Below are 23,103 nucleotides of genomic sequence, written 5' to 3'. Positions count from 1 at the left end.
CCATGAAACCTCCCAAAACAACGATCAGAAAAAATTTGGTTTTACTCTTCACTGTGCTTCTAACTCAAAAGTGCACTTTACCATTTTTAATTTTTTTTTTAATTTAAAAACGTGCACGCCCGCCTTCGACCGAATCCCTTTACTCCAGCATTTGGAAGCCACGAGCCCCCGAACAGCTCCATTCCCTCAGACCCCGCCGGGGGCGGGACTCGAACCCGCGCCCTTCAGGTTCCACCCCCCCCCCCCCCCGGCCCCGCCCCGCCGCCCCTGAGCGGGCGCCGCGGCGACCCCGCGTGGGGCGCGCGCCCCGCCTCCTCTTCCCCCCCCTCCCCTCTTCCCTCAGCGCGGCGTTTCCGGCGCGGTCGCAGTGACGCGGCGGCGGCGCCGGGGCGGTCCGGCGGGCGGGCGGGCGGTGGGAGATGGCGGAGTACCTGGCCTCCATCTTCGGCACCGAGAAGGACAAGTGAGTGGCCCCATTCCCCCGCTTCCCGCGCCGATCCCGCGGCTCCGGTACCCCCGGGAGGGAGGGGGGAAACTCGAGGGGAGGCCGGAGGCCCGTAAGCGGGTTGCGCGGGGACGCGGCCTGTTCCGATCGCGGCGGTCAGCCCTGCCTCCCTTCTCCCTGCCCCTCCTTCCCTGCGGGGGGACCCCCGGCCCGTTTCGCCCATTTCTTCCACTCCCGCCTCGGGGGCGCCGCCCGGGACCACGTCTCCCGCCTTTCCCATCCCGCTGGAACGCGGCGGGAAGAGGGAAGCGAGAGGCGGCCGCGCTCCCCGTCCCCCCCCTCCCCACCCCCCCCCCGTCATTGCCTCCCTCAGGCCCTTCCCCTCCCCCCCCCACCCCAGGAGCGCGCGCCCGGCGGCGCGTGGGTCTCGCGCGTTCCCGCGCGCGCGCCCGGCGGCCCCGCCCACGCGCTTCCCCTTCCCCCCCCTCCCGGGCCGGGGCCGTTCTCGGGCACTCCCTCCCCCACTTCTTCCTCCTCTTTCTCTTCCTCCTCTCCCAACCCTTCCCTTCCCTCCCCTCCCTCGGCCGCCATGAGGGTGTGCCCGCGCCTCGTGGCGCCCTGCCGCCCTCCCCCGTCCTCCCTCCGCCCTCCCCCCTTCCCCCCGCGGCTGCGCCTTCCTGTCGGGGCCGCTGGGTGCCGGAGCTTCCCGCCGCCTCCTGCCAGAAAGCGCCTCCTCCTCCTCCTGTTCCCCTTTTGTTCGTGTCCCTGAGCCTCGCAGCAGCCTGAGAGCTCCCGCTCTGCTGCAAGGACAGCGACTGGTTATTTCTCCCCCCTCCCCAGGGTGCGGAGGATTTCCCCGACTGCTGCATCCTGATCCTACAGGCTTCTGCCTGCAGCCTTCCACGCGTCCGGGAACGCCTCTAGTTTCTCTGGTTGTTGGAAGCACACACACAAAACCCTCCTAACGAAAATTTGGTCACCATCGGCCTGACCAAACCGGCGTGTTTTTCCACTCGTAAAAATGAAAAGGGGGCATCGATGTGCTGCTGGACTAAATTACTCTTGTCAGCCCCTGGCCGTGGGGCTTCTGCTCTGCTCTGTAGTGCTGCCATTCCAGGAAAGCAGTGTCGGCAGCCTCTCTTTTGAGCTCTGTTACTGTAGCATCCTTTCACACAAAGGAGATACATAGGAATTTAATGCATTGCAGTTTCAGAGTTTTAATCAGGCATGAAATTCCTGTGCAGCTCTTGTTTTCTGTTAAAAAAGCAAACGGAACCTTCCAGAAGGTGCTGAAGTTGGAGGCACTATTGGAAATTTTGTAGTTAGGTGTTTCTTTTTGTTTCAGGTTAGAGTTCAGAAAAGACAGTAAGTATTTTATAATGCTAAGTGTTTGTTTTCAAAAACATAATGAAGAGTGAGCATGTTGCAATTTTACACTAGAATGCTTTGCTAGAGATCAGATGTGCTTTAGTACTTTAATAATTCTCCCCTCCATGAGTTCATGTTGGTTACACAGGATTGTGGAAAACAATTGGTGTTAAATATGGGAATAATAATTTTTCTTCCAGGAGAATTCTAATATTTCACTTACCCATATATAGCCCATAATAGTTTACTTGCCCTTCAGAATTTTGCATTTGCCTGTCAAGGTAACTAAACTCCTTGTGGTTTTCTTTGATCATTCTATGTGAGTTACACCTTTTTGTGGGAGTTTCAGTAGCATTTCTAAACCCAGATCATTCGAGAAAAGCTTGTGGTTTAAAACAGAAAGCAGCTTACTCTTAAAATCATTAATTATATTAATGGAAATGGCTTAACTTAATGAATTTATTTTGTTTATGTGTATTCTTTCTGTAACATGATTTTCTCTTCCCTGAATTATTTCGGTTACTGTGTTGGTCACAGCCTGAGTTACCCTTAGAGTATAACTTAAACAGGTGGTTTATAAAACATGAGAGAGGTGCAACTGTGTCAGTTTCAAAGCAGATTTTATTGTCTGGACCGGGGCTGCATCAACTCAGCCACAGAGCTCCCAGGGTAAATTTTCAGACCGTTTTTCTCGTTATTTTCCATCCTATCACCCACTGAAACTGATGTAAAGACAAGAATGGAGAAACGGAAGAGTAAAACAGAGATCGCTTCTGTGCGGTGGATCATGAAACCACTTTGGGGGAAATTGGTCAGACACTGGCTGTAAATTAGGGGTAAAAGGAATGAATATGGACAGGTTTGTTGGAATGCTTTCCTGTATAGTTTTGATGTGGGTTTTTTTTCTGTGTTACTTCTCCACATCAAGATAAAGACATTTAGGGCATATGCTTTATTGCAAATTAATGTTTTCTGTGCCAGTATGTAACTACCTTATTAATTTTTTTCTTGCAGAGTCAACTGCTCATTTTATTTCAAAATTGGAGCATGTCGCCATGGAGACAGATGTTCTCGGTTGCACAACAAACCAACATTTAGCCAGGTTTGTTTCCCTTTTTTCTTTTTCATGTGGAAGTATATTCTGGCTTCTTTAAAACATAGATTCTCAGATACAAGTGAATAATTACCAAGCTCCAGATTAACTAGTTCAGTTTTAGCCCCAGTTTATCTGGGTCTTTGCTTTTTTGGGGGTATTCCATTTACTTCTCCCAGCATTTCTAATTATCTCCTGTCACCCTTAATGGCTGCAGGAAGCGATCCTGTTGTAAGCTTGCCTGTAGTAGAGACCAACCAGTGCTAACTTTCAGGTGAGTGTGCCTTCTCAGTGGTGTTCAGGCACTTAAACCATCCCAGAGTTTTTAAATCACAGAAAATGGCAGCGAATTCCACCTGTCCCAAAGGTGGGAACCTCAATCTTTTATACATATAATAGAAGAAAATTAATTAATCAATAAAAGTGACTCATCTGTCATTACATTTGCTCTCTGACCCAGGCTCTTAAGCTTCAAGAGTAACTTGTGTACTTCTTTGACTGTGGAAGAAATGGTTTATTGAAAACAACTTGCCTGGTTGCTGAGGGTGAATTGTCAATTGGCATGACAGATTATTTAATCTTTGGCTCAGTGAATATTGTTTAGAGACATGATGTGTGACTGCATGTCTGCCAAAGATAAATTTGAAAAGGTGCAGGGAGTGACAGGGTTTTCATTATTGTTATTATGAGCTGTACACAATTCAGAAATTACATTCCTGGAGAAACATGTTTTTCACTCTTTCTATCAATGCTGATTGTCAAGGTACACACATGAATTTCTTTGGGAGTTTTGTTCATGAGCAATAGTGCCTTTGAAAGTTACTGCATTTTTAACTACAGCAGCTTCAACTGCAGTGGTTTTAACTAGAGAGAAAAAGTTCATAAAACAGCAGAGTCTTCTGCAAAGTTCATTTAATCTGCTTAGGAGCCGAGTTGATGGGAAATGTGGGCTGATGTTGGTTTGGGAGTACAATCAATATGATGGGTTCAGAGCTATGATCAAGTTAAACCATGAGTGGGCAGGGGGACTTCTAGGGGAGAATGTCAAGGTTACTGGAGGATAGGGACTTGTGATACTTAAGCAAGAAAAAACACTCTTTGCTTCTGGGATTTTACATTTTTTTAATGCAGATATTGTATTTCAAAAGAGTATTGTCCATTTTCAAAACTATCCCATGTTGCTGACCTACATGGAACACAAGTTGAAGTGCAGTTGGTTATTTAGAGACCTAAATTCAGGTCATTGGCTACAAAAAAATATTTCTAAAGCAGACAGCTTCCAGAGTAGTTGTCTTTTAAGTTAGAAAACCCCAAAAACCTAACAAAAAACCCTATGACACTTACATCTTATTTTTTTTATCAATAAAAGTTTGTGTAAAACTAGAGTTTTCTGTCAGAGCGGCCTTTAGCTTTGCTTTAGACTCTGGTTAGCAACACCAGCTGAAGTGGGTTAGCAGGGCACATCCCATTCATCCAGGGATGTCTGGGACTGCACAGCCTCGTACCTGGCAGCTGTGCTGTGACATCTCCCAGGTCCTGGCAGTGTGTGGGGTCTGCAGAAACCTTTATTTGTGTGCAGGTTGACAATCAGCAGTGATAGAAAATAGAGCAGAGATCTTGCAAAGGGGAAGTTACTGGCACAATGTTTTAACCTTGTGCAGCTCTTGCTGGTGCAGCTACTTCACAGAAGAGCTGTGTTAGGAAAGGTCACACAATCCAGGGTGATCAAATTACCCCCAGTCAGCAGAAACACGCTAACGAGATGCCCCTTTCTGGCACTCTCTAGTTTTAGGCTAAAGCATAGATAGTTGAAACCTGGGCCACGGAAGCACAAAGCTTTGGTTGGTATGGCTGGACCCTAAATAAAACAAGTGTGTGATTTTAAATGTGATGTTACAACTGTATTTTTTTTACATGTTAAATAGATAGCGTATGTAGGTGTGACATTGCTGGTCCTGTGACTTCTTTAAGCTCTGAATTATTTTTGTGACTAATAATAATAATAATAATGTCTAAGCTAAAGTTACTTGGGGATTGCCATTCTTACTGACTAACATTGAGCTTGTATTTTAAGTAATCAGATCTCAATTTTTGAGCTACTTACAGTGATATGGACGTTTGGAATTTTTTTGTAATATTAGTTTACTAACTTAAACATGGTTTGTTTTTTCAGACAACTTGATTTTAAGAAGAACGGTACAAATGTAAGGTTTCAAGTCTGCCTGGGCTAATTCTTCAAGTAAAAAGCAGAAGGGCTAAAAGGATATTGTCCTTGTTTGAAGGATCGGAAACATGTGAACCTATGATGCTATTATATTATTTAAACAGAAATTCCACCAAGAAAATCCTGATGCACAAAACGAGATGTAGCAGTTGCCTAAAGGCCTTGTGGTCTGGTGTAGCATTTTGGACACTGTGGCATTATGTATTACATGCTGTGCACATAACACTTATTTTTTTCCCCCCTAGACTTGCAGTAGCGAATCTGGTCTCGAAAGTTTAGGCATCTCTAGAATACCTCGTGTGACTTTTTAGGTTACTGGGCCTCACACCTCCCATTTTGAGGATAGCTGTTGAGACAAACGCAGCTCTTTCTTGGTGGTTAATTAAAACTGTTTTCATAATATGATGGTCTGGATGCAATTTTGGAAGATACTCTGCAAATACAAAAGGAAGTCTTAAGGATAAAATATGACTTTTAGCTGTTTGCAAACAAGTTGTCTCTTTGCAATTGTCTATTATATGCACAGCAGCCAGTAGAATTCCCCTTTTTATTTTTTTTCCCCGCAGACCATCTTGATTCAAAACATCTATCGTAACCCCCAAAACAGTGCACAGACGGCTGACGGCTCACACTGTAAGTCCCACAGTTGGAGAAATTTTTTTAAAGAATGGTGTTAAAGAGCCCACTCCTAATTATGAGAAAATAATGTTGGCTTCTGAGCTGCTGACATAAAGCTGTTGCAAACAGGACAAGTGACGGAACTCTTCTTGCGCACAGATCAAGAATTTGTGGAATGTGTGCAACTCTGAATGCAGAAAGGACTGCACAAATTGGACTTGATGCAGATTCCCTTTTGTGTTGCAAAGTGAAACTTGGTTACTTGGTAACACTGCATTCCTTTGAAAGGGTTAAGCTGCAGACATTTCTCAAATTCTTGATTTAACACCCAAAAAAAAAAAAAAAAAATAGGTCTATATGTGATGTACGGTAAGTCCCAAAACTGGGTTTTCTTTCATCTTAACTTTTTTAGGAAAATGGAGATTTCATGTTGTGCTCTAATTATTGTATTACTTCCTTTCCTGGGATTTTGCTGCTAAGAAGCCATTCAGTAATAACAAATTCAAATTATTATGCTTGTAATGTGACTGCTGTGTTTATATACCACCTATTTTCAGAGCTGTCTGAAATCATGCAAAACCCCTCTACAGTAATACTGGGGAATGGAGTGAAATTAAGAATACAATAATGGAGTATCATGAGATCTCTATTACTTTACAGTGTTAGGTTGATATAGAAAGGTCACCAGCTAAGTGCAAGTTCTCCTGCTTGGGAGAGAATAACCACCTCTCTTTCAGCACAGACTCGGCTAAAGCGACCCTAAAGGAAACCAGTTTCTTGTTAAAATTATTTTCCATAATATAAAGTTGTTGCGTTTTGTATTTCAGACCATTGCCCTCTTGAACATTTACCGTAACCCTCAAAACTCTTCCCAGTCTGCTGACGGTTTGCGCTGTAAGTTCATACAAGTTCCTTCACTGGTTCCCTGGGCTTGATTGTCAGAGCTCAGTGTCGACTTAAGCTGGTCTGCCATTTTAGTTTAACAGATCAAACTGACCACATTTCCTTACATGTGTTCAAAAAAAAAACACAAACAAAAAATAAACCCAACAAACTTTGTCCCACTACCTTCCTTCCTACTCCCAAAACTGAGGGGAATCTGAATACCAAATACTAAATCAAAAAGGGTTGAAATTGTACTTCCCCTGTGAAGCGGTGTTGGTTGCACTGCTTTCTTCTGTCACCTCCCTGCCAGTTGCCTGCATCCTAGGAATGGTTTTCTGTATGTCTTGTGCCATCCATTAGGTTCTACTGTCGAAAAGAGCAGGACAATGACACATTGACTTCATCCAGAACAAATGTCCTGCTCTGTAAATGTTAAGAGAACTTTAACTGAAACTTTTCAGACTGCATGCATAAATTTGTCCTAGGTTAATGCAGCTTCCATTTAGGGAATGTACTTTGGAAGAACACACCATGACTGACTAACCCCTTCTGCAGCTGTCCTTTTTGGATGGGTGCATGTTTAAAATTCTTTCCATGCTTTGGAAATTCAAATTCCAATGCCATTTGGCATATTTACCTAAGACAAGTATTTTTATTAAAGTACTTTTGAGGAGGGGAAGGCATTTGGGTATGGTCATGAAGTAATTTAATGACTCCTCCTGAGATACAAATGGGCATAAACAAACACACCTCCTGTGAGACTGGCAGCACTTAATGCCCAGGATTGTTGATCGGCGATTAACTGATTTATCATTGTAATTGAATCATCACTATTAGAGTAAGATTTAAAAAAAAAAAAAAAGTTGTAGAACTAAAAAAGGGTCGGTGTTCTTTTCTAACTAATATTTATTGTTGAAGTGAGTATTGACTGTGTGGTAATAAAGCTTTGTTTGGCTACTTTTTTTTTTTTTTTTTTTTTTTTGACTGTTGGTTTATAGACTAGTTCAGATTAGTTACCAGCATTTGATTAGAAGTGCTTTGTGAATCAGCCACTAACTTGAAAGTCAACACTGTCTCTCTTGCTTCTAAAAGGAATAATGGCTCGATTATGCAATTTGTGTTTTTGTCCCACAATCAAGCTGGACATGTAAATGAGCTGTGTCATTTTGTTGAGATGCTTGACCAGTTCCATTGGTTTGTAGGCTCTCTCCTTGCAGCTGCTTAGTAGTTAACGCTGTTTCAGTAGACCAAAACATTTCCAGCTGGGTGTTTCCACTCTGTCCCTGAACTCTAAATGCGCTGGTAACTAATTTGCACAGAGTTACAGCAGTTTGGTCTGTGGAGCTGTTTAGATTTACAGCTGCAAGAGTCCTGTACAGATCCTCCAGTGCTGTAAATGCTGGTATCCAACTCTAGTTTGTCATGACAAGCAAGTAGCTGTGTGCCAGAGCCTGACTGTACCTCCTGGGGTAGAGCTGGAGCTCTGCAAGCAGTAGGTTTGCTGAAACTCCTGGCTCCTTGGTTTCTGATATTTGTCCCTACTTAAATATTGCATGTATTTTAAATGGTTAACTTGGGTAGCTATTTAATGCCTTGTCATTGTTGCTTAACTGTCTTCCTTTCTATTGCCGTCGTAGAGGATTAACCTTAGTTTGGAACAGCAATAGTTTTCCTGAGTATTTGAATTAGTAATTGGGCTTCTCATGGTTCAGATACCAGTAGCCCTGGAAAATGGATGTTTGTAAAGCCTGTGCATATGTATGCTTCCCACTTTAGAAGGTCATTGAAATAGTCATTAACTAACTGTTGCCTGTGATATCCTAATTGGACCAAAAAAAAGTTTTTAACACTTGTCCCTCTGGTAAAAAGTAGTTGTTCCCACTGAGGCTCACAGGGCCTGTCTGATACCTTTAAAAACAAAACCAAAAAATCCTTAGGTGTTAGTAAGCTGTTATCAGTGGTGTTGGCAGAACCTTGGGAATATAGTTAAGTATTAAGCTGCCTGGAATTACTGGTTTAATGTTTGATATTCCTTAATTTGCTATAACCATGGAGGAGAAGAAATTTCTTAAAAGCAAACATGTCTCAAATGCAGAAACGTTGTTAGCCTAAGCTATAAACCAAATGCCCCTTAGCCTCTTGTGGAGGTGAGCTGGATGGAAGAGCAGGAACTGCAGTTCCAGAGAGTGTGGCTGGTTAATATTAGAACCTTTGAAGAAAAACATAAAGTTTATCCAAGTGGTAATGCTAGCCAAAAATTTTTTCATAATAGCCTTAAAATGAATGAACTCAGCTTTATTGGCTCAGTTTCTTGTCTTTCACATTCTGTGAATTAAACCAATCTGGTTTGTAATTTTAAACACTAGCATATTTTTCTAGCATAAAATGCAGGGTTTGTTGTAAAACTGCTCCTCTTGATCCTAATAAACCACTTAACTGCTGAAGAGCTGATCTAATGGCTTTAATGTATACAAGCTTGTTTCAAGTGCTGTAGACTGGAAGAAATAAATGAAACTCATTTTTATACTTTTAATGGTTTGAAAAATAAGCCACACTTATGTTGGGTTTTGTAGCAGCAGGCAAGCAGCACTCATTTATGAAGTCCAGCTTATAGCATGAAAATAATCTTGATTTGAGGCTGGCTTGTCTTGCACTGAAAGGTGTTCTGCAGGACTGCAGAAAAATGAAGTGACACTCAAACTAGAAAATGGTGCTCTGTTGCAAAGCATTGAGGGCACTGAGAAAAGTGTGTCATTTCAATAATTGTTTTCAGCAAATTTAAAACAAGATTCTGGGCTATTTTACATTGTGAGCTCTCAAATTCTAGTGGATATGCTGGAGAAGTGGCCATAAATTTCTGCCTTTAGGAAGAGGAATATGATAAATTGTCAATATTTTAAAGTATGGAATTGTAACAAAGCACTTGCCTTCTGTTTAGGTAAAATTGTTGGTAGTTAGAGAGTGGGACTGTACATTAAATTTTAAGTGATATTTCAAAGTAATTCTTTTCCCCTTTAAATTTGTGGCATACAAGCTTGGCTCTGATTAAAACTTGCTTTGATTTGATCATATCAATGTAATGTTTTGACAGATACTTTGGGGACTCAAAGCTCTTCACAGATCCTTATTTTGCAACATTCCTGTTAGTTAGCTCCATGCTATATGATGTCTCTTATGCTCCAGACGGCCTCTCTAGATTGTTTTGTAGTTTGATCAAAATCTCCTATTCCTTACTGGCAGGCTCTAATCGATCTGACTCTTTGACTTTTGCAGGTGCTGTGAGCGATGTTGAGATGCAGGAACATTATGATGAGTTCTTTGAGGTATGTAAAGGTGCATTGCAATGTCACTGCATTTGTCACCACAGATAAGTTAAATGGATGTAGTGGATAGCACAGTTAGATGGATTGATGGAAAAAAACCACTTATTTCCTCAGGTGTTCGTTTAAAGCATACAGCTTTGTATTAAATATTTCCTGATGTAACCATTGGTTTGTTTGGCCTTAATTTTACTGCTTGAAATAGACTTTGTTTAACATCAGCAGCTTAAGTGATGTAGCATTTTGATTGTATAATCTAATTTTTTTCTAAATTTAAAGTATTCTTAATTATTTATATGGAAACAAGTACCTGAAGCTAGCATCAGGGTTTCTGTGTTGTGTTTTCAGTGCATTCTGTGTATTCTGTATATGCTGTGCGTGTTTTCCATAGGTTTTTATTGTATATTGGTAGTGCTCTGCTTACAGATGGCCAAGCAAGTACTAACTTTAAACCCAAAAATGTAAAAAAAAAATGAAGTGGTCTTGCTTTTTTCCAAGGAAGGTTTTTTTTTAATATTTAATTAGAGTTAGATGCAATATTTCTGTGCTTACAAATAATGTGCTGCAAACTTCTGCTGGGTTGCTTTGTGCTTAGGAGGTCTTCACAGAAATGGAGGAGAAATACGGCGAAGTTGAGGAGATGAACGTTTGTGATAACCTTGGAGATCATTTAGTTGGAAATGTATACGTAAAGGTAGGACAAAGAGATGCTCATGTAATCAGGAGGGGGGTGGTATTTACTGATTTAGAATTTTAAAAGCTACTGTGTGATTGTAGATTTTATTTTGCTAGGAAAACTCTTCAGTGTATAAGCTCCTCTCCAACTTCACAGTTTAAAGTAGAGTAAAAATGTTAAAGAAATCCAAAAGAAGTTCTAATGAATTTTGAGAAAATTTCTTGATAGTTCAAATTATGTAATTTTCAGAAAGATTTACACTTTGATTTTCTTTTACATAAACAATCACTGTTGCTGGACTGTTCAGTTTGTCAGGATTAATTTGGGATCTGTCTTAGTATCATGCTGCCCTTTAAGCACATCAGTATGAGAGAGGTTTATATGCCACAGGTGCATTAATTTTCCAACTTTTTAGTTAAACACAATATCTGTGACCAGGTTGGATTTGGCAGTAGCTGGGTGGTTCAAGGTGCAAACTGGAGCACTTAGGTTTAACCTTTAAAAGTCATTGGTTTCTCTTGAATAACAAGTACAGAGTTGTCACCTGCAGAAATTCTACTGTGTGTTCACAGTGTGGAGGTGGTGTGTGAGAGTTCCTTTGAATATTTTGGCTGTACATTGCCTCAGCTGGAAAGTATTTTCACACCTAAAATTCTTGACTGTAGGTCATAATCAGAAAAAAACATTGTTTAAAAAAAAAATCAGCTGTGAAAAGGCATTTCAAATTTAAGTTTTACATTCATCGTAAAACAGGATCTGATTTTTGTAAATTCTCATTTAAATTAATGCGACCTCCAGTTTTTATATAAATTTCTCTTAAATGTTTGAAAAAATGCATTACATCAGGACTTTTGGTGTTCCAGAAAGTGTTTATAAGCATTCTCTTGGTTTAAAGCTGTACTAAGAAAATACAATATCTTCGTATCTTCTATTGACTAACTTTCCCACTTGAAAGACGAAACAGAGCATAATGAAGAGGAAAATCAATGTTTTGATTAGCCCTTGAGTCCCAGCTAATGAAAAGCTGGCATATTTACCCTTAATTTGATGGACTGTCCAAGAAATCTCGGGTAGCATCTTGGTTTCATTACTAGTCCTGAGCCTCAGATATCACACAACTGATTTGATAGGAATCTTCTCTGTTCCAGTTGCTTCACTGAAAATGTTAATTGTGCTTTCAGTTCCGCCGTGAAGAAGATGCAGAAAAGGCGGTGATCGACCTGAACAATCGCTGGTTTAATGGGCAGCCCATCCATGCCGAGCTCTCCCCTGTGACTGACTTCAGAGAGGCCTGTTGCCGTCAATACGAGATGGGGTAAAGCAGGGGCTTCCTCTTGCCTCCACAGCTGGGAGGTGTTTGCACAGCAGGGAGGGTGCTTGGGGGTGGATTTGACGTAGCTGAGTGCAGGAAGAACACAGGTACCAGTAGTGTGTAGGACCTGCAGTGAACTCTCCTGACTTTTGCCATCTTTTGGGGATTTTCTCCTAGAAGTGAGGTGTTAGAGGTCAACAGAGGTTAGCAGATAGTGTTGAGCTGGAAGTTCTAACTGTGCCTCTTGAATTCTGTTTCAGAGAGTGTACACGAGGAGGTTTCTGCAACTTTATGCATTTGAAGCCCATTTCTCGAGAGTTAAGGCGCGAGTTGTATGGCCGGCGTCGTAAAAAGTAAGTTTATTGTTAAACACTACTAAAACAAGTGATTTAAGGATCAGTTGCTGAAAAATCTGAAGGCAAATCTTTAAACTTGTGCCAAATCCTCTTGCTTTTTCTGACACGCTTCTGGCACATGCCAAAGGGCATCAAGTGGCCAGTTTGGAATAAGGGAGTAGGGCTCTAAAAATGCAGTGCTTCTTGCTCTGCAGCGCTGAGGATTCTGAAGGTGTGGAAGGCTCAAGGAGAAGACTCAGAGTTACTGAGTACATAGGCCCTACCTGTTCAGATCTCCAAACTGTAAAGTGTACAAGATGGATGTTATTTGGGAGAAGTTGCTTTATGCTTCTTCCTGTTTCATTCTCATTTAAATATGTTTGCTCATGGCCTTTGTTAGATGCAGGCTACCTTGCCAATGGGTATTTTGGCAGCTTTCAGCATTATGTGCAGTCAGGCATATCTATAGATCAAACTCAGGACCCAACCTTACTTGCTTTTAACTGTTAATGGTGGAATGTTGCAATCTGTATTCATTTCTTACTGTTAATACCAGCCAGTCATTGTATGGAGCTCGCTTTTAGCTTTACAGTGTGTCCCTTCTTGATAGGAATTCCCAGTAGGAGAAAGAAGTGATTTTGCTTAATGGAAAAAAAAATTTGATAAATACATTTTATTATATATTAAATTATTCATTTAGTGAGGTACCTCGTAGAAAGGCTTTTACCACTGCTTGTTACTATGGTGGTTCACTTGGAACTGGATTCAATCTGCTTGCATTTAAGACTTTGCTATTTGGGATAGGCATATAAAATTTTTGATCTGGCTTATATATAGAGTATGATTTTTGTAGATTTCTATCAGTCAGAAGGAGCCTGGTATTGTGAATGTGTTTTTCCTATAAACATCTCTTAATTGGCAGTGTTTCAGAATCTGCGAGGATGAATTTAACTTTGAAAAACACAGATTGTGCTGCTTAGCCACACGTATTTGTGTCTAAGTAATTTTTTCAGATATTTGAATGCTTTATGAAAAGACCAAGTGTGCTTTTTATATTAACCTTTTGGTCACTGTTACAAATCTGGAACTCCCAGATGTAGTAACTCTGATTGACAGTAGCTGTGGTAGCAATATGTTCTGTCTGGGTGGTTTTAGCTCCCTTCCTGAATTTATCAACTTAAGAGCCAGGGTAGAAGATTTGCCAGTGCTGATGTCCTGGGGGAGGGTAGAAATCATGTAGAGGGAACAGCAAGAGAGAATAGGGTTGTAATTGCTAATTAATGCAATTGATTTAATATGAGTGGACTTAGAAGCAGCTGTAGGCTTTCGGTGTGTGTTGCTAAGAGCTATTCCTGTCTGCCAAAGCAGGTGTCCCCTTCTCCTGCTTTATATAACAGCACTGTAGCCATGCCTTTCCTTAGGGTTTGCACATCCATTGGAACAGATGACTGCAGGGAACAGCCAATTCTTGTACCTGTTTGTGCTGACTCCCCAGTATGAAATTCGGGCAGTTTGTAAATACACTGGGTTTGCAGCCCAAGTGCCAATTAACCAATCCTTCTAATGACACGCTGCCTTTCTTCTCCCTCATCACTCCCATTCTTAATTATGTGTTCCTCTGTGTGGTGCTGCCTGGGATGAAACAATAAAATGTCCAAACTTTCTTTGAAGGCATAGATCCAGGTCGAGGTCCCGTGAACGCCGGTCTAGATCCAGAGATCGCGGCCGTGGCGGTGGAGGAGGAGGAGGAGGAGGCCGTGAGCGTGACAGGAGGCGGTCAAGAGATCGTGAACGATCCGGTCGATTCTGAGCCATGCCATTTTTACTGTATGTCTGCTAGAAAGTGTTGTAGTTTGACCAAACAAGTTCATAATGACATTTTTTTTAAAGATGGGCTTCTGAATAAAAAATTTGTAGTGATACAGTATTCTTTGTGTAACTTGTTTCTTGTGGGGGGAGTCTTTTTAACTGTCATTCCTCTATCTTGACAAATACCTGGATTAAGTCTGCCTGAGGGAAAGGTGGTAAATGTATTGGAGGAGCGCCAGTTTTGGTTTGGGTTTTTTTTTATTTTATTTTATTCGGGTATAATTTGAACTGTTGATGAAAATGTGTGTGTATATAATATAAAATATTATATACATAGTAAAAATAATATACTGCTTAAGAAACAGTTACTCACATAAGTTTCCCTTTTCTGCTAATGCTGTCTGCTTACTTAGGTTAGTTTAGGCACATTTAAGAGGAAGGCTGTGCGAAATGCATTTATTTACTGAGTAGAAACGCTTAGTTACAAAAATGTATGTTTGTTTGTTACCAGAAGTCTGTGCTCTGTCTATCAATGTGACTGTGGCATTTACAATAAATCCAATTTCTTGGTGTAAAATCTAAAGCCTATTTTCTAAGCACTCCGGAGTAGTTGAGTTGCTACTCCTGGCTGCCTATTTTCTAAGCACTCTGGCATAGTTGAGTGGCTGCTCCTGGATATGCCAGAGTTCATAGTTCAGGTTTTTATAATTCTTGACTAAATTCCTTTCTTTAGCTGGAAAGAAAGTTGCCTAGTGCAGTGTGGAAAAAATATTTTTATTGCAATGACTCATAATAGGCAGGTGAGGGTTTTGTGAAAAAAACCCACCAAAATTAAGCTCCATGCAGCATGATAGAGAAGTGCTGTTGAAGGAAATGCAAGGTCCTAAATACAAGGATCAATTTTCTTAACAGATTTTTTTTTTTCTAAGCTATGCTCTCTCACCTGTCATTTATTGAAAAGCATTTTGTTAGCATTCAAGGTCATAGAAAACTGATTGGATGCTAGTGGAAAATAAATCTTTTTTCCACCTTTCTGATGGTCTGGAGTGTGATGAAAACTAATGGACAGATGGCAGTTCCTTCACAAATACTTTTTTTTTCTTTTGAGCTTGAATTGCACAATCACTGAATATCATAGGTTGTGTCCCAAAGTGTTAAAGCTCCAGTGGAAATATTGGAATATCCTGAGACAGTTTGTACAATGGTTGACTTGCAGTTTCACCTCATTCGTGTCTGCTTTTATTCAAACTGTAAAGTAGCAAGAACTTTGAGTCATCAATCATATTTCTGCAAAATAGAACTTTATTACACAAAGCTACGCAATAAAACACAGCTTTCCAGTTGGGGAGAGAATTTGCTAGAGCTTCCTTAGTTCTGAGCCAGATAACTTCCTAAATGATAAATCTGCTCCTTGGTGATTCTTCTAAAAAAAATGGAAATAGGATACGGATGCATCACATAGTCAGATGATTAACAAACCAGCTTCTTTCTGCCTCTTAAGTATAAAACCATTTTTCTCACTGGAACTTAAAATGAGTTTTTCTAAATTAATCTGCTTTGCTTCTTAAACTAAATTCTTGCACCAGTTCAATTTGAATTTTTTTGTTCCCACTGGATGGTTTGGCCAACCAGACTTTGGAACTTGGTGTGCCAGGACCCTTTTTGAAGAAATATTACTCAAGCAGTGAAGCCCATCTCCACATGATGTTTTGTTGTAAGTACATAAATGATGCTTTACTGGAAGAAATTGAGCAGTGCCTGGCATTAAATTGAGCTGAAATGTATTTCTTCTGGGCATTAGGAATTTCATATTGATAATCTAGTTCTTAGAGTTTACAGGATATTTACCCAGTTCCATATTTCTCTTAAATGAGATTCAGGATTATTGGTGAGCTAATTTCAATCTCAAACTACAAAAGGTGAGGATAGTTTTTGGTTTTTAAACAGTATCTAATACAATGTGGATGCTATTTAAAAGGTTTAAGATTTGCTCTATAAAGCTAGTTTAAAAGTTAGTTGTTCTATAAAGTTAGTTTAAAACAAGTACAAATGCGTCCCTGTAATGGCTTTAAATGGATCTAAATCCTGTTTCACTGCAGGTATATTTTTGCATGAACAGACAGTGGAAGGTTGCTTTTTGTCTCTCCACCAATACAATTTTACTTAAGAAAGCATTCAAGAATTTAACCAAATGTATAATTTTATGATCTGATTGCACAGCTGCCCAGAAATTCCCCATGTAACTGGAATATGTCAGAATGGGCACTGAAAGCAGCAGATTTTACTGGAGACTCTAATGGGTGCCTAGTGACAGCATTCAGCATATAAACTCAGCTCATGACATGTCTTGTTAGGTTCACCTTTTGGGATTGTGCTACCAGTAAAATTCATCAAATTTGAAATTTAAACTGCACCAACATTTAACATGGTTAAACATTTACATCTGATAGACCCAAGTGTTGGCTCACCAATACAAACCAAGTGGAAATCCTACCTCCCCCTTCCCTTGTTGCCCCCAATGTCTTTTAAGATTTGTTTTTTTCCTCCTCAAGGTTCCTACTTCTCAAATATTTCATTGTTGACTCTTGTTGAACAGTGGATCATAATCTATGGAATTCCTTTACCTCAAATAAGTGACAGCATACAGGATTTTCTGAAGTCTGAGTCAATTAGGTTGAAACTGTTAATCCCAAGTGGCTTTCTCTTCTTTGTATTTGGCTCTTATTCTGTGAAAATGCTGCTTGTCCATGAATATGATGTATGTTGAGACTGTAAAACCAAATGGAGAAAACTTGTTCAAAATAAAGCCTTTTTTTATAAGAATCTGACAAAAATTATCCCTTTCCTTTAGATTGGATGCCGCTCTCTAAATATCTAATGAGGACACAGACTAAAGTTTCAAATTCTTAGCTCTTAAGCTATTTTTTGAGCAATTCTTTGCCTTCTGTTTCTCAGAGCTGGTGAAGCATGTCTTCAGCTAAAATAATCCCAGCCTCTCCATATTTACAAGATCAAGTTGAATTTTAAGAGTGCAACTTGGGGTTAGGAGTTGGGGGGGTTGGTTTGGGTTCTTTTCATTGAAATTTTAATAAATTTGGTAAGGTTAGGAGGAACGTGCAAATTTCTGTTGTGGTGGTCTGCAGAGGACAAGAAAGCTCATTTTTACAGAAGTAATGTGCTTAAATGAAAAAATAGGTTATCAAAGGGGGTCATGACTTTTTAAAGATGATTCCTCCTGGTGTTGTGCCATCCAGGCTGCAAAATTTTGGGTGTTGTACATCAGCACCTTAAACTACATCTGTTGTCTTTAATATATTAAAAATGAAACTGCTTTCATAGCAGCTGGGGAGGGTGTGGGTAAATAATTTAATTCTCCAGCCACTGCTACACTGCAGATTCCCTAAAAACAGTCCTGGCCAGGAAAAGTTCCAGCTGAGAAGCAGAACTGGGTTGGTGTTTTTAGCTGGTAAGGAAGTAATGGCTGAGTGTCAAGGCTGTCACAGGAGAAAATATTTGCAGCTGTATTTATCACTTACTGCAAGGCTGAAGCTGAGCTGTGTTACTGTACCGTCTTACCCTGGAGCAAATGGATTTCAGTTTTAAAAAAAATTACATCTAGATGTCTGTAGAGCAAGTTAATGCATCTTCACGTTGAATTGATACATGATGCTTTCTGAAGCCATCCAGAAGTATTTCTGAATTCATCCAATAAGCTCTTTTTTGCTAATCATAGAATAATTTGAGTTGGAAGGAACCTGAATGACCTGCCTTGGGCAGGGATGCTTTCCACTAGACCAGGTTGTTCAGAGCCCTTTCCAGGTCTTGAACACCCAGGGGCAGGGAGTGCACAACTGTTCTGGGCAGCCCGTGTTGCACTGTCAGTGGTGAGAGTGTCTCCAAATTGTTTTTATTGTTTTGTAATTTTCATTGTGTTAAATGCACTTGTATGAAAAATTCAGCATATTCCCTCAGCTCTGTAGACAGTCCCTCCGTTATCAGCACTGTGCTCATCAGCCAAAAAACCTCTGATCCCCTGTTTCCATGTTTTATTTTTTACAAAATTACAACCTTAGCAAGAAGAGCCACGAGCGAGAGAACAGCACAGCCCCACTCTGCAGTCCTGTGGTTCAGCAGCAGCAGCACCGCTTTAGAAGGTTCCTGTTTCCCTGCTGGTGTTTTCTGCCAGGAATGGCGTTAATTCAACTGATCTCAAGTTTCAACTGTAAATTGGATGTGTGGGATCGGGTGGAAGAGCCCAGGTCAGCTGCCAGCAGCCCGGCTCCGGTAGCCAGCGGCTCGTTTGAGGTATCAAAGGCGGGAGGGGGCAGGGTGTGCTTATCTCTGACTGTTCAGATGCAAATGCCGACTTCTTGGTGCTCTGATAAGCATCGGGTACTTTTGCGTAATTTGTGTTGTTTAGGTGTTCGCTTTCCACCAAGGCTGTTTTTACAGGACAACTGATGAAGTGGTGGGATGTGAGTGAGGGGTGGGCAGCAGCCTGTGTGTGTGGCTGCCCCTTTGATCCAAGCGCCCTGACAGCATTCTTCGAGCTGTTCCCACTAGGCAGAGACAATTGCTGTGATCCAGCTGCTCCTCTGGGACAAACCCGTGTGTTAATGACAAAGGTCTGCAGAAGAGTTTTCCCAAGCACTGCAGGCCTCTTCCAGATCTGCACTTCTGCGAGGGCACATGCAGTTAAGGCTGGAGGAAAAGAAAAAGTTTCTTCTCTGGCTGAGCAGTGAGACAAAGTGGGGACAAAGGCAGCAGGGAGCAATGGAGTCTTCCTCCTCCTTGTTTTTCAGGGAAAAGCCTTTAGTCTGCCAGGCTGAGGCCTCCTCTGCTTTTGCCAGCACCTGGCTTCATTTCAAGTCTTGCTACCTATTCAGCTGAATATTGGATGTGTTTCAGATCCTTCTCACCGTCTTCCTGGAGCTGTCTGGGATTCTGGCCAGGCAGAGGGAGGGAGGGAGCTGCTCCCACTGCAGGCTCTGCACCAGCCTGTTCCTGGGTCTGGGAGCTCTGGGAAGAGCCAAGGAAAGCGACTGCTCCTCCCTTCTCTACCACCCATTTTCCTTGAGAGCTAGTATTGCTCCTGTCCCAGAGAGAAATGAGAACCTCACAGATCAAAACAGTCCTGCATCTTCCATCCTTTTTCCTTCCTCTTCAGTGACCAGGCAAAATGTTCACTCTTGTGTTGTAGGAAAAGAATCCTGGAGAAGGGAGGTGATAAAGGGGCTCTAGGCAGGACATGAAGAACTGATTTCTGGACAAAACACCAGTGGAGAGTGAGCAGCCAGCCCTTACTGCCTTGGGGATTGCATGCAACATTAATTATTGCAGTGCTGGACTGGAGATGGGTGAGGAAAATTCCAAAGTCTGACAGACCAAAATCTGACCAAGTAACAGTCTCATTAATGTCTGGGCCATTTTTGCCTTCTGCAAGAGATTGACTCGTTATATTTTACCCTTTCATGTGACCACAACAAAAATACATTTAATTGCCTTCCTTGCTCAGTTTCCAAGGAGGACAGCTTTTGGTCTTTTGGACAATCCTGGAATCCTCAAGCACACGTGTGGTGGCAGCTGTTACACCTCACTGAAAAAGCACCTTCAGCAAAGGGAATAGATCTGCAGTCCAGAGCAAGCAGCAAATTATATTCTTTCTCCTTGTAGTACTTGTAGCTGATTTGAGCAAGGTTTCTGACAGTCTGTCTTCTCTGACAGCTTCCCTTCTTTCAGACTTTACTCCTGGCCTGTATTTCCCTCTACAACTTCTTGTGTCACATGTGGGCCACGTTATTCCAGGTGGGACAAGGTACCTCCCCACAGCACATGGGTGCTGGGAGTGCCATGTGTCCTGCAGGCTGGATCCTGTTTGCTTAACCCTGTATAATGTTTGCTTTTTACACAACAGCAGGGCCTTGTTGACTCACATTGAGCCTTCCTGGCACTGTAGTCATCCCTTCCACTCCACACAATTACTGTCCAGGTAATGGCCACTCAAGCAGATTATTCCTTCTGCCTGGCTGCAAAATTTAGCACTTGCCCTTATCGGCCACCTTCCTATTTTACTTTCTCTTCTGATTTCTCCAGTCTGCCAGAGATCATTTTGAAGTATGATTCTGTCCAAATTGTGGCTTATCCCATTCAGTTAAAATGAGTGATTCTTTTTGGGCTGTGTTTTCTTCCCTTTGCATAAAAACATTGCCATGAACTTATGCAACAGGCTTATGCTGTCCCTTCCCAAAAGGGTTCTGGGTACCACCAAAATTCCATTGGCGCTTTTGGTGATTTCAGTTGCTGCTCACAAAAAGCCTCCTCCACTTGATCTCCTCCTTCAGTGATGTTACCACAACAGCATTTACCTTTTTCTCCCCCTTTCTTTGATCACTGACTGTGCTTCTCCAAGGGGTTCCTTTCCTTGACCTTTCAGCTTTCAGCATGTCTGCTAGTCACTGGTACCAGAAGCATCATTCTCTGCTTGCCATTCCTAAACAAGTTGTTTATTTCCATGTTAATATTTCAGCTGGTGTCACTTCACTGCTAGGCTGATCAGATCATAATTTTGCTTTTATACCAACCCTCACTGCAGCTCCTCTTGTCCCTTGTGAGAGAAAGAGCCTAAATCATAGCCAGATCTCAGGAAATGGATTAAGTGGTTCTCCTCATGAAATTGGTGCTGATTTATGGGAATTATTCTCAAGGCTGGGATGAAAAGTAATCTGTGTCCCACTGATTGTGCTAAGCCCTAATGGAGCTAATTAGTGGTGTGTATTCATTCCCAGCCACCATGATTGATTTTAATGGCTTTAAATGTCAGTGGCACAGTCTGGGTTGGTGTTGCTGTGGAGATCTTTTAAATCAGTTTATTATGTATACCAAAACTCCCTTGTAGTGGAGAGGGACTTTCCAGAAGAGCATGTAGTGACAGAACAATGGGGAATGGCCTTAAGCTGGAAGAGGGCAGGGTTAGATTGGATGTTAGGAAGAAATTCTTCCCTGTGAGGGTGGGCAGGCCCTGGCACAGGGTGCCCAGGGAAGCTGTGGCTGCCCCATCCCTGGAAGTGTTCAAGGTCAGGATGTTTGGGGCTCTGAGCAACCTGGAATAGTGGAAGCTGTCCCTGCATGTGGAAGGGAGGTTTGAACTAAGATGTTCTTTAAGGTCCCTTCCAGCCCAAACCATTCTTCACCTGGCTGCTGCCTTGGCGAAGGAAATTGAATCTTGAGTGCGGAGCTGTGCTGCAATTACAAATCCCTCTAATTTGCCTCACACATTATGTTCAGATAGTTTCCAACACACTTGGCGCTGTCACTTGGTCTTACAAGTTTCCTCTGAGGTGTCTGTCTTACATCTCTCAGGATCTGGCACATCCATCTGTGCTGACGATTCCATACCTCGACACCCATCTGTCTGAAGTTGCAGTGGTTGCTGCAAGGCTGGCACTTCTTCAGACAGAACAGCTGACTCAGGGCCTCTTCCCCAGTCCCTCCTGACAGGCACGAAAGGTATGGATATCCCTCCTCAGCTACGACTGCAGTTTGTCAGTGCTTGTACTCCTGTTCCAAATACTCATCCATTTTTGCATAGCTTCACCTCATGTATGCCCTGGCATCTCGTGGTTTTCTGAGACCCAAATCAAAGGCCAGGCCTTCTTCACATCACCAGTTTCACATTCTGCATCGCTCCTGTGCCATCCCATAATTTATCTGCTACCAGATGCAAGCCACAATCTTACTCTGCATGTTTTCCCAACTGATGTTTTTACCAGTGGGGCTAATGGTTGTGCAAATGTCACTTTATAGCATCTTTCAGATGTAATTAACTAAGCAAACTATGATTTAGAGTAAATAATTGTTCTGTTTAAGAACACTATTTTCTACTAAACTCTTCTGTAGTAAAATTAGAATGTGGAGGGTAAGGAAAAAAGAGAGTTATTTCAATCAGAAATTGTATTTTGACAATCCTTGTGGGTCCCATCCAACTCAGAATTTTCTGTGACTGTGATTCTGTGGATGTTTCTCTGCAAGTTGTGAATTTTTAACAATATAGCGAGACAGCTGCTTCAGTGTCTCTATTTATGGCAAATACAAAATATCTGGCTCTTCTCTTGATTTGTTTTTAGTTGCTTAGTGCTTTTCCTGCATTTTTTTCATAAATTTCACCCCACATTCTAGTCATGGTCCATTTTCTTACCAGACAGATGGACCCTTGACTTTTTAACACTGAAACTGGTCCCTCAGCTTTAGACCAGTCACATCCAGGTGGGAAGTCTTTTCTGTCACTTTTACTTGATTCAAGCATCCTCTTTCTCATTTTTCCTATTTCTACAGCGTGCAATACTCTCCATTTAGCTCTATATACTATATAATATATGTGCAGATGGAGACATCCAGCTGTCCCAACTCCTTCAATGGCCTGAAACACATGGAACACTTCGGGGTGAATCTCATGTCCCAAAATAAACTACCTGGAACTGCTTTTCTCTGTATTGGTACTTTTTATAGATACAGAAGAAATTGCTGCTTGGACTTCCCAGAGCCACAGTCTGTGCTCCTGAGGAACTTCTCTCTAGTAAGGCCTTTCAGTATCTTCTGCTTTCAGGCAAGGATTTCTGTGGTGTTTTTTGTTTTTAACTTTCTGCATAATCTAGAGCAACATTTTAAGAACTGCTGTGAGATAATTTGCATGGAGTGTATTAAATTCACCTGCACGCTGTGTTCTACATCATCAAGCCGTGTTCACAACAGTGAGGATGCAGCTGTTGTGACACTGAGCTGTTTCCCAGGTGAATTGTCACATTCTCAGGCACCATCAGAATGGCCTTAGGCTGAAGGAGGGTTTGAATACGTATTAGGAAGAAATTCTTTACTGTGAGGGTGGTGAGGACCTGGCACAGGTTTCCTGAAGCTGTGGCTGCCCCATCCCTGGAAGTGTCTAAGACCAGGTTGGATGTGGCTCTGATCATCCTGGTCTAGTGGCAGGTGTCCCTGCCCACGACAGGGTGTTAGAACATGATG

At 41.8% G+C, this 23,103-nt stretch overlaps 1 protein-coding gene across 9 annotated transcripts; it reads left to right on the top strand.

Annotated features, from left to right (window-relative positions):
• Nucleotides 1-341: 341 nt before the first annotated feature.
• On the top strand, nucleotides 342-14,203 carry U2AF1 (U2 small nuclear RNA auxiliary factor 1). Of its 9 annotated transcripts, none has more exons than XM_058830422.1 (9): nucleotides 366-463; nucleotides 1,286-1,810; nucleotides 2,828-2,915; nucleotides 6,576-6,642; nucleotides 9,907-9,956; nucleotides 10,549-10,647; nucleotides 11,811-11,944; nucleotides 12,202-12,294; nucleotides 13,948-14,203. In XM_058830422.1, exons 5-9 carry the CDS (start codon nucleotides 9,927-9,929, stop codon nucleotides 14,084-14,086), a joined length of 495 nt encoding a protein of 164 aa, XP_058686405.1. In that variant the 5' UTR covers nucleotides 366-463; nucleotides 1,286-1,810; nucleotides 2,828-2,915; nucleotides 6,576-6,642; nucleotides 9,907-9,926; the 3' UTR covers nucleotides 14,087-14,203. The 9 variants fall into 9 exon arrangements, with proteins under 9 accessions (XP_058686385.1, XP_058686396.1, XP_058686405.1 ...); XM_058830468.1 differs by lacking the exons at nucleotides 366-463; nucleotides 1,286-1,810; nucleotides 6,576-6,642 and adding exons at nucleotides 3,124-3,180; nucleotides 5,080-5,110; nucleotides 5,697-5,763 and having other exon boundaries at nucleotides 1,826-2,915; XM_058830402.1 differs by lacking the exon at nucleotides 1,286-1,810 and having other exon boundaries at nucleotides 342-463.
• Nucleotides 14,204-23,103: the final 8,900 nt, after the last annotated feature.

This window comes from Poecile atricapillus, chromosome 1 (genome assembly GCF_030490865.1).
Source record: "Poecile atricapillus isolate bPoeAtr1 chromosome 1, bPoeAtr1.hap1, whole genome shotgun sequence".
NCBI classification, from domain to species: Eukaryota; Metazoa; Chordata; class Aves; order Passeriformes; family Paridae; genus Poecile; species Poecile atricapillus.
Note: the sequence above shows the minus strand (reverse complement) of the source record. Positions and strands in the feature narration are given on the sequence as shown.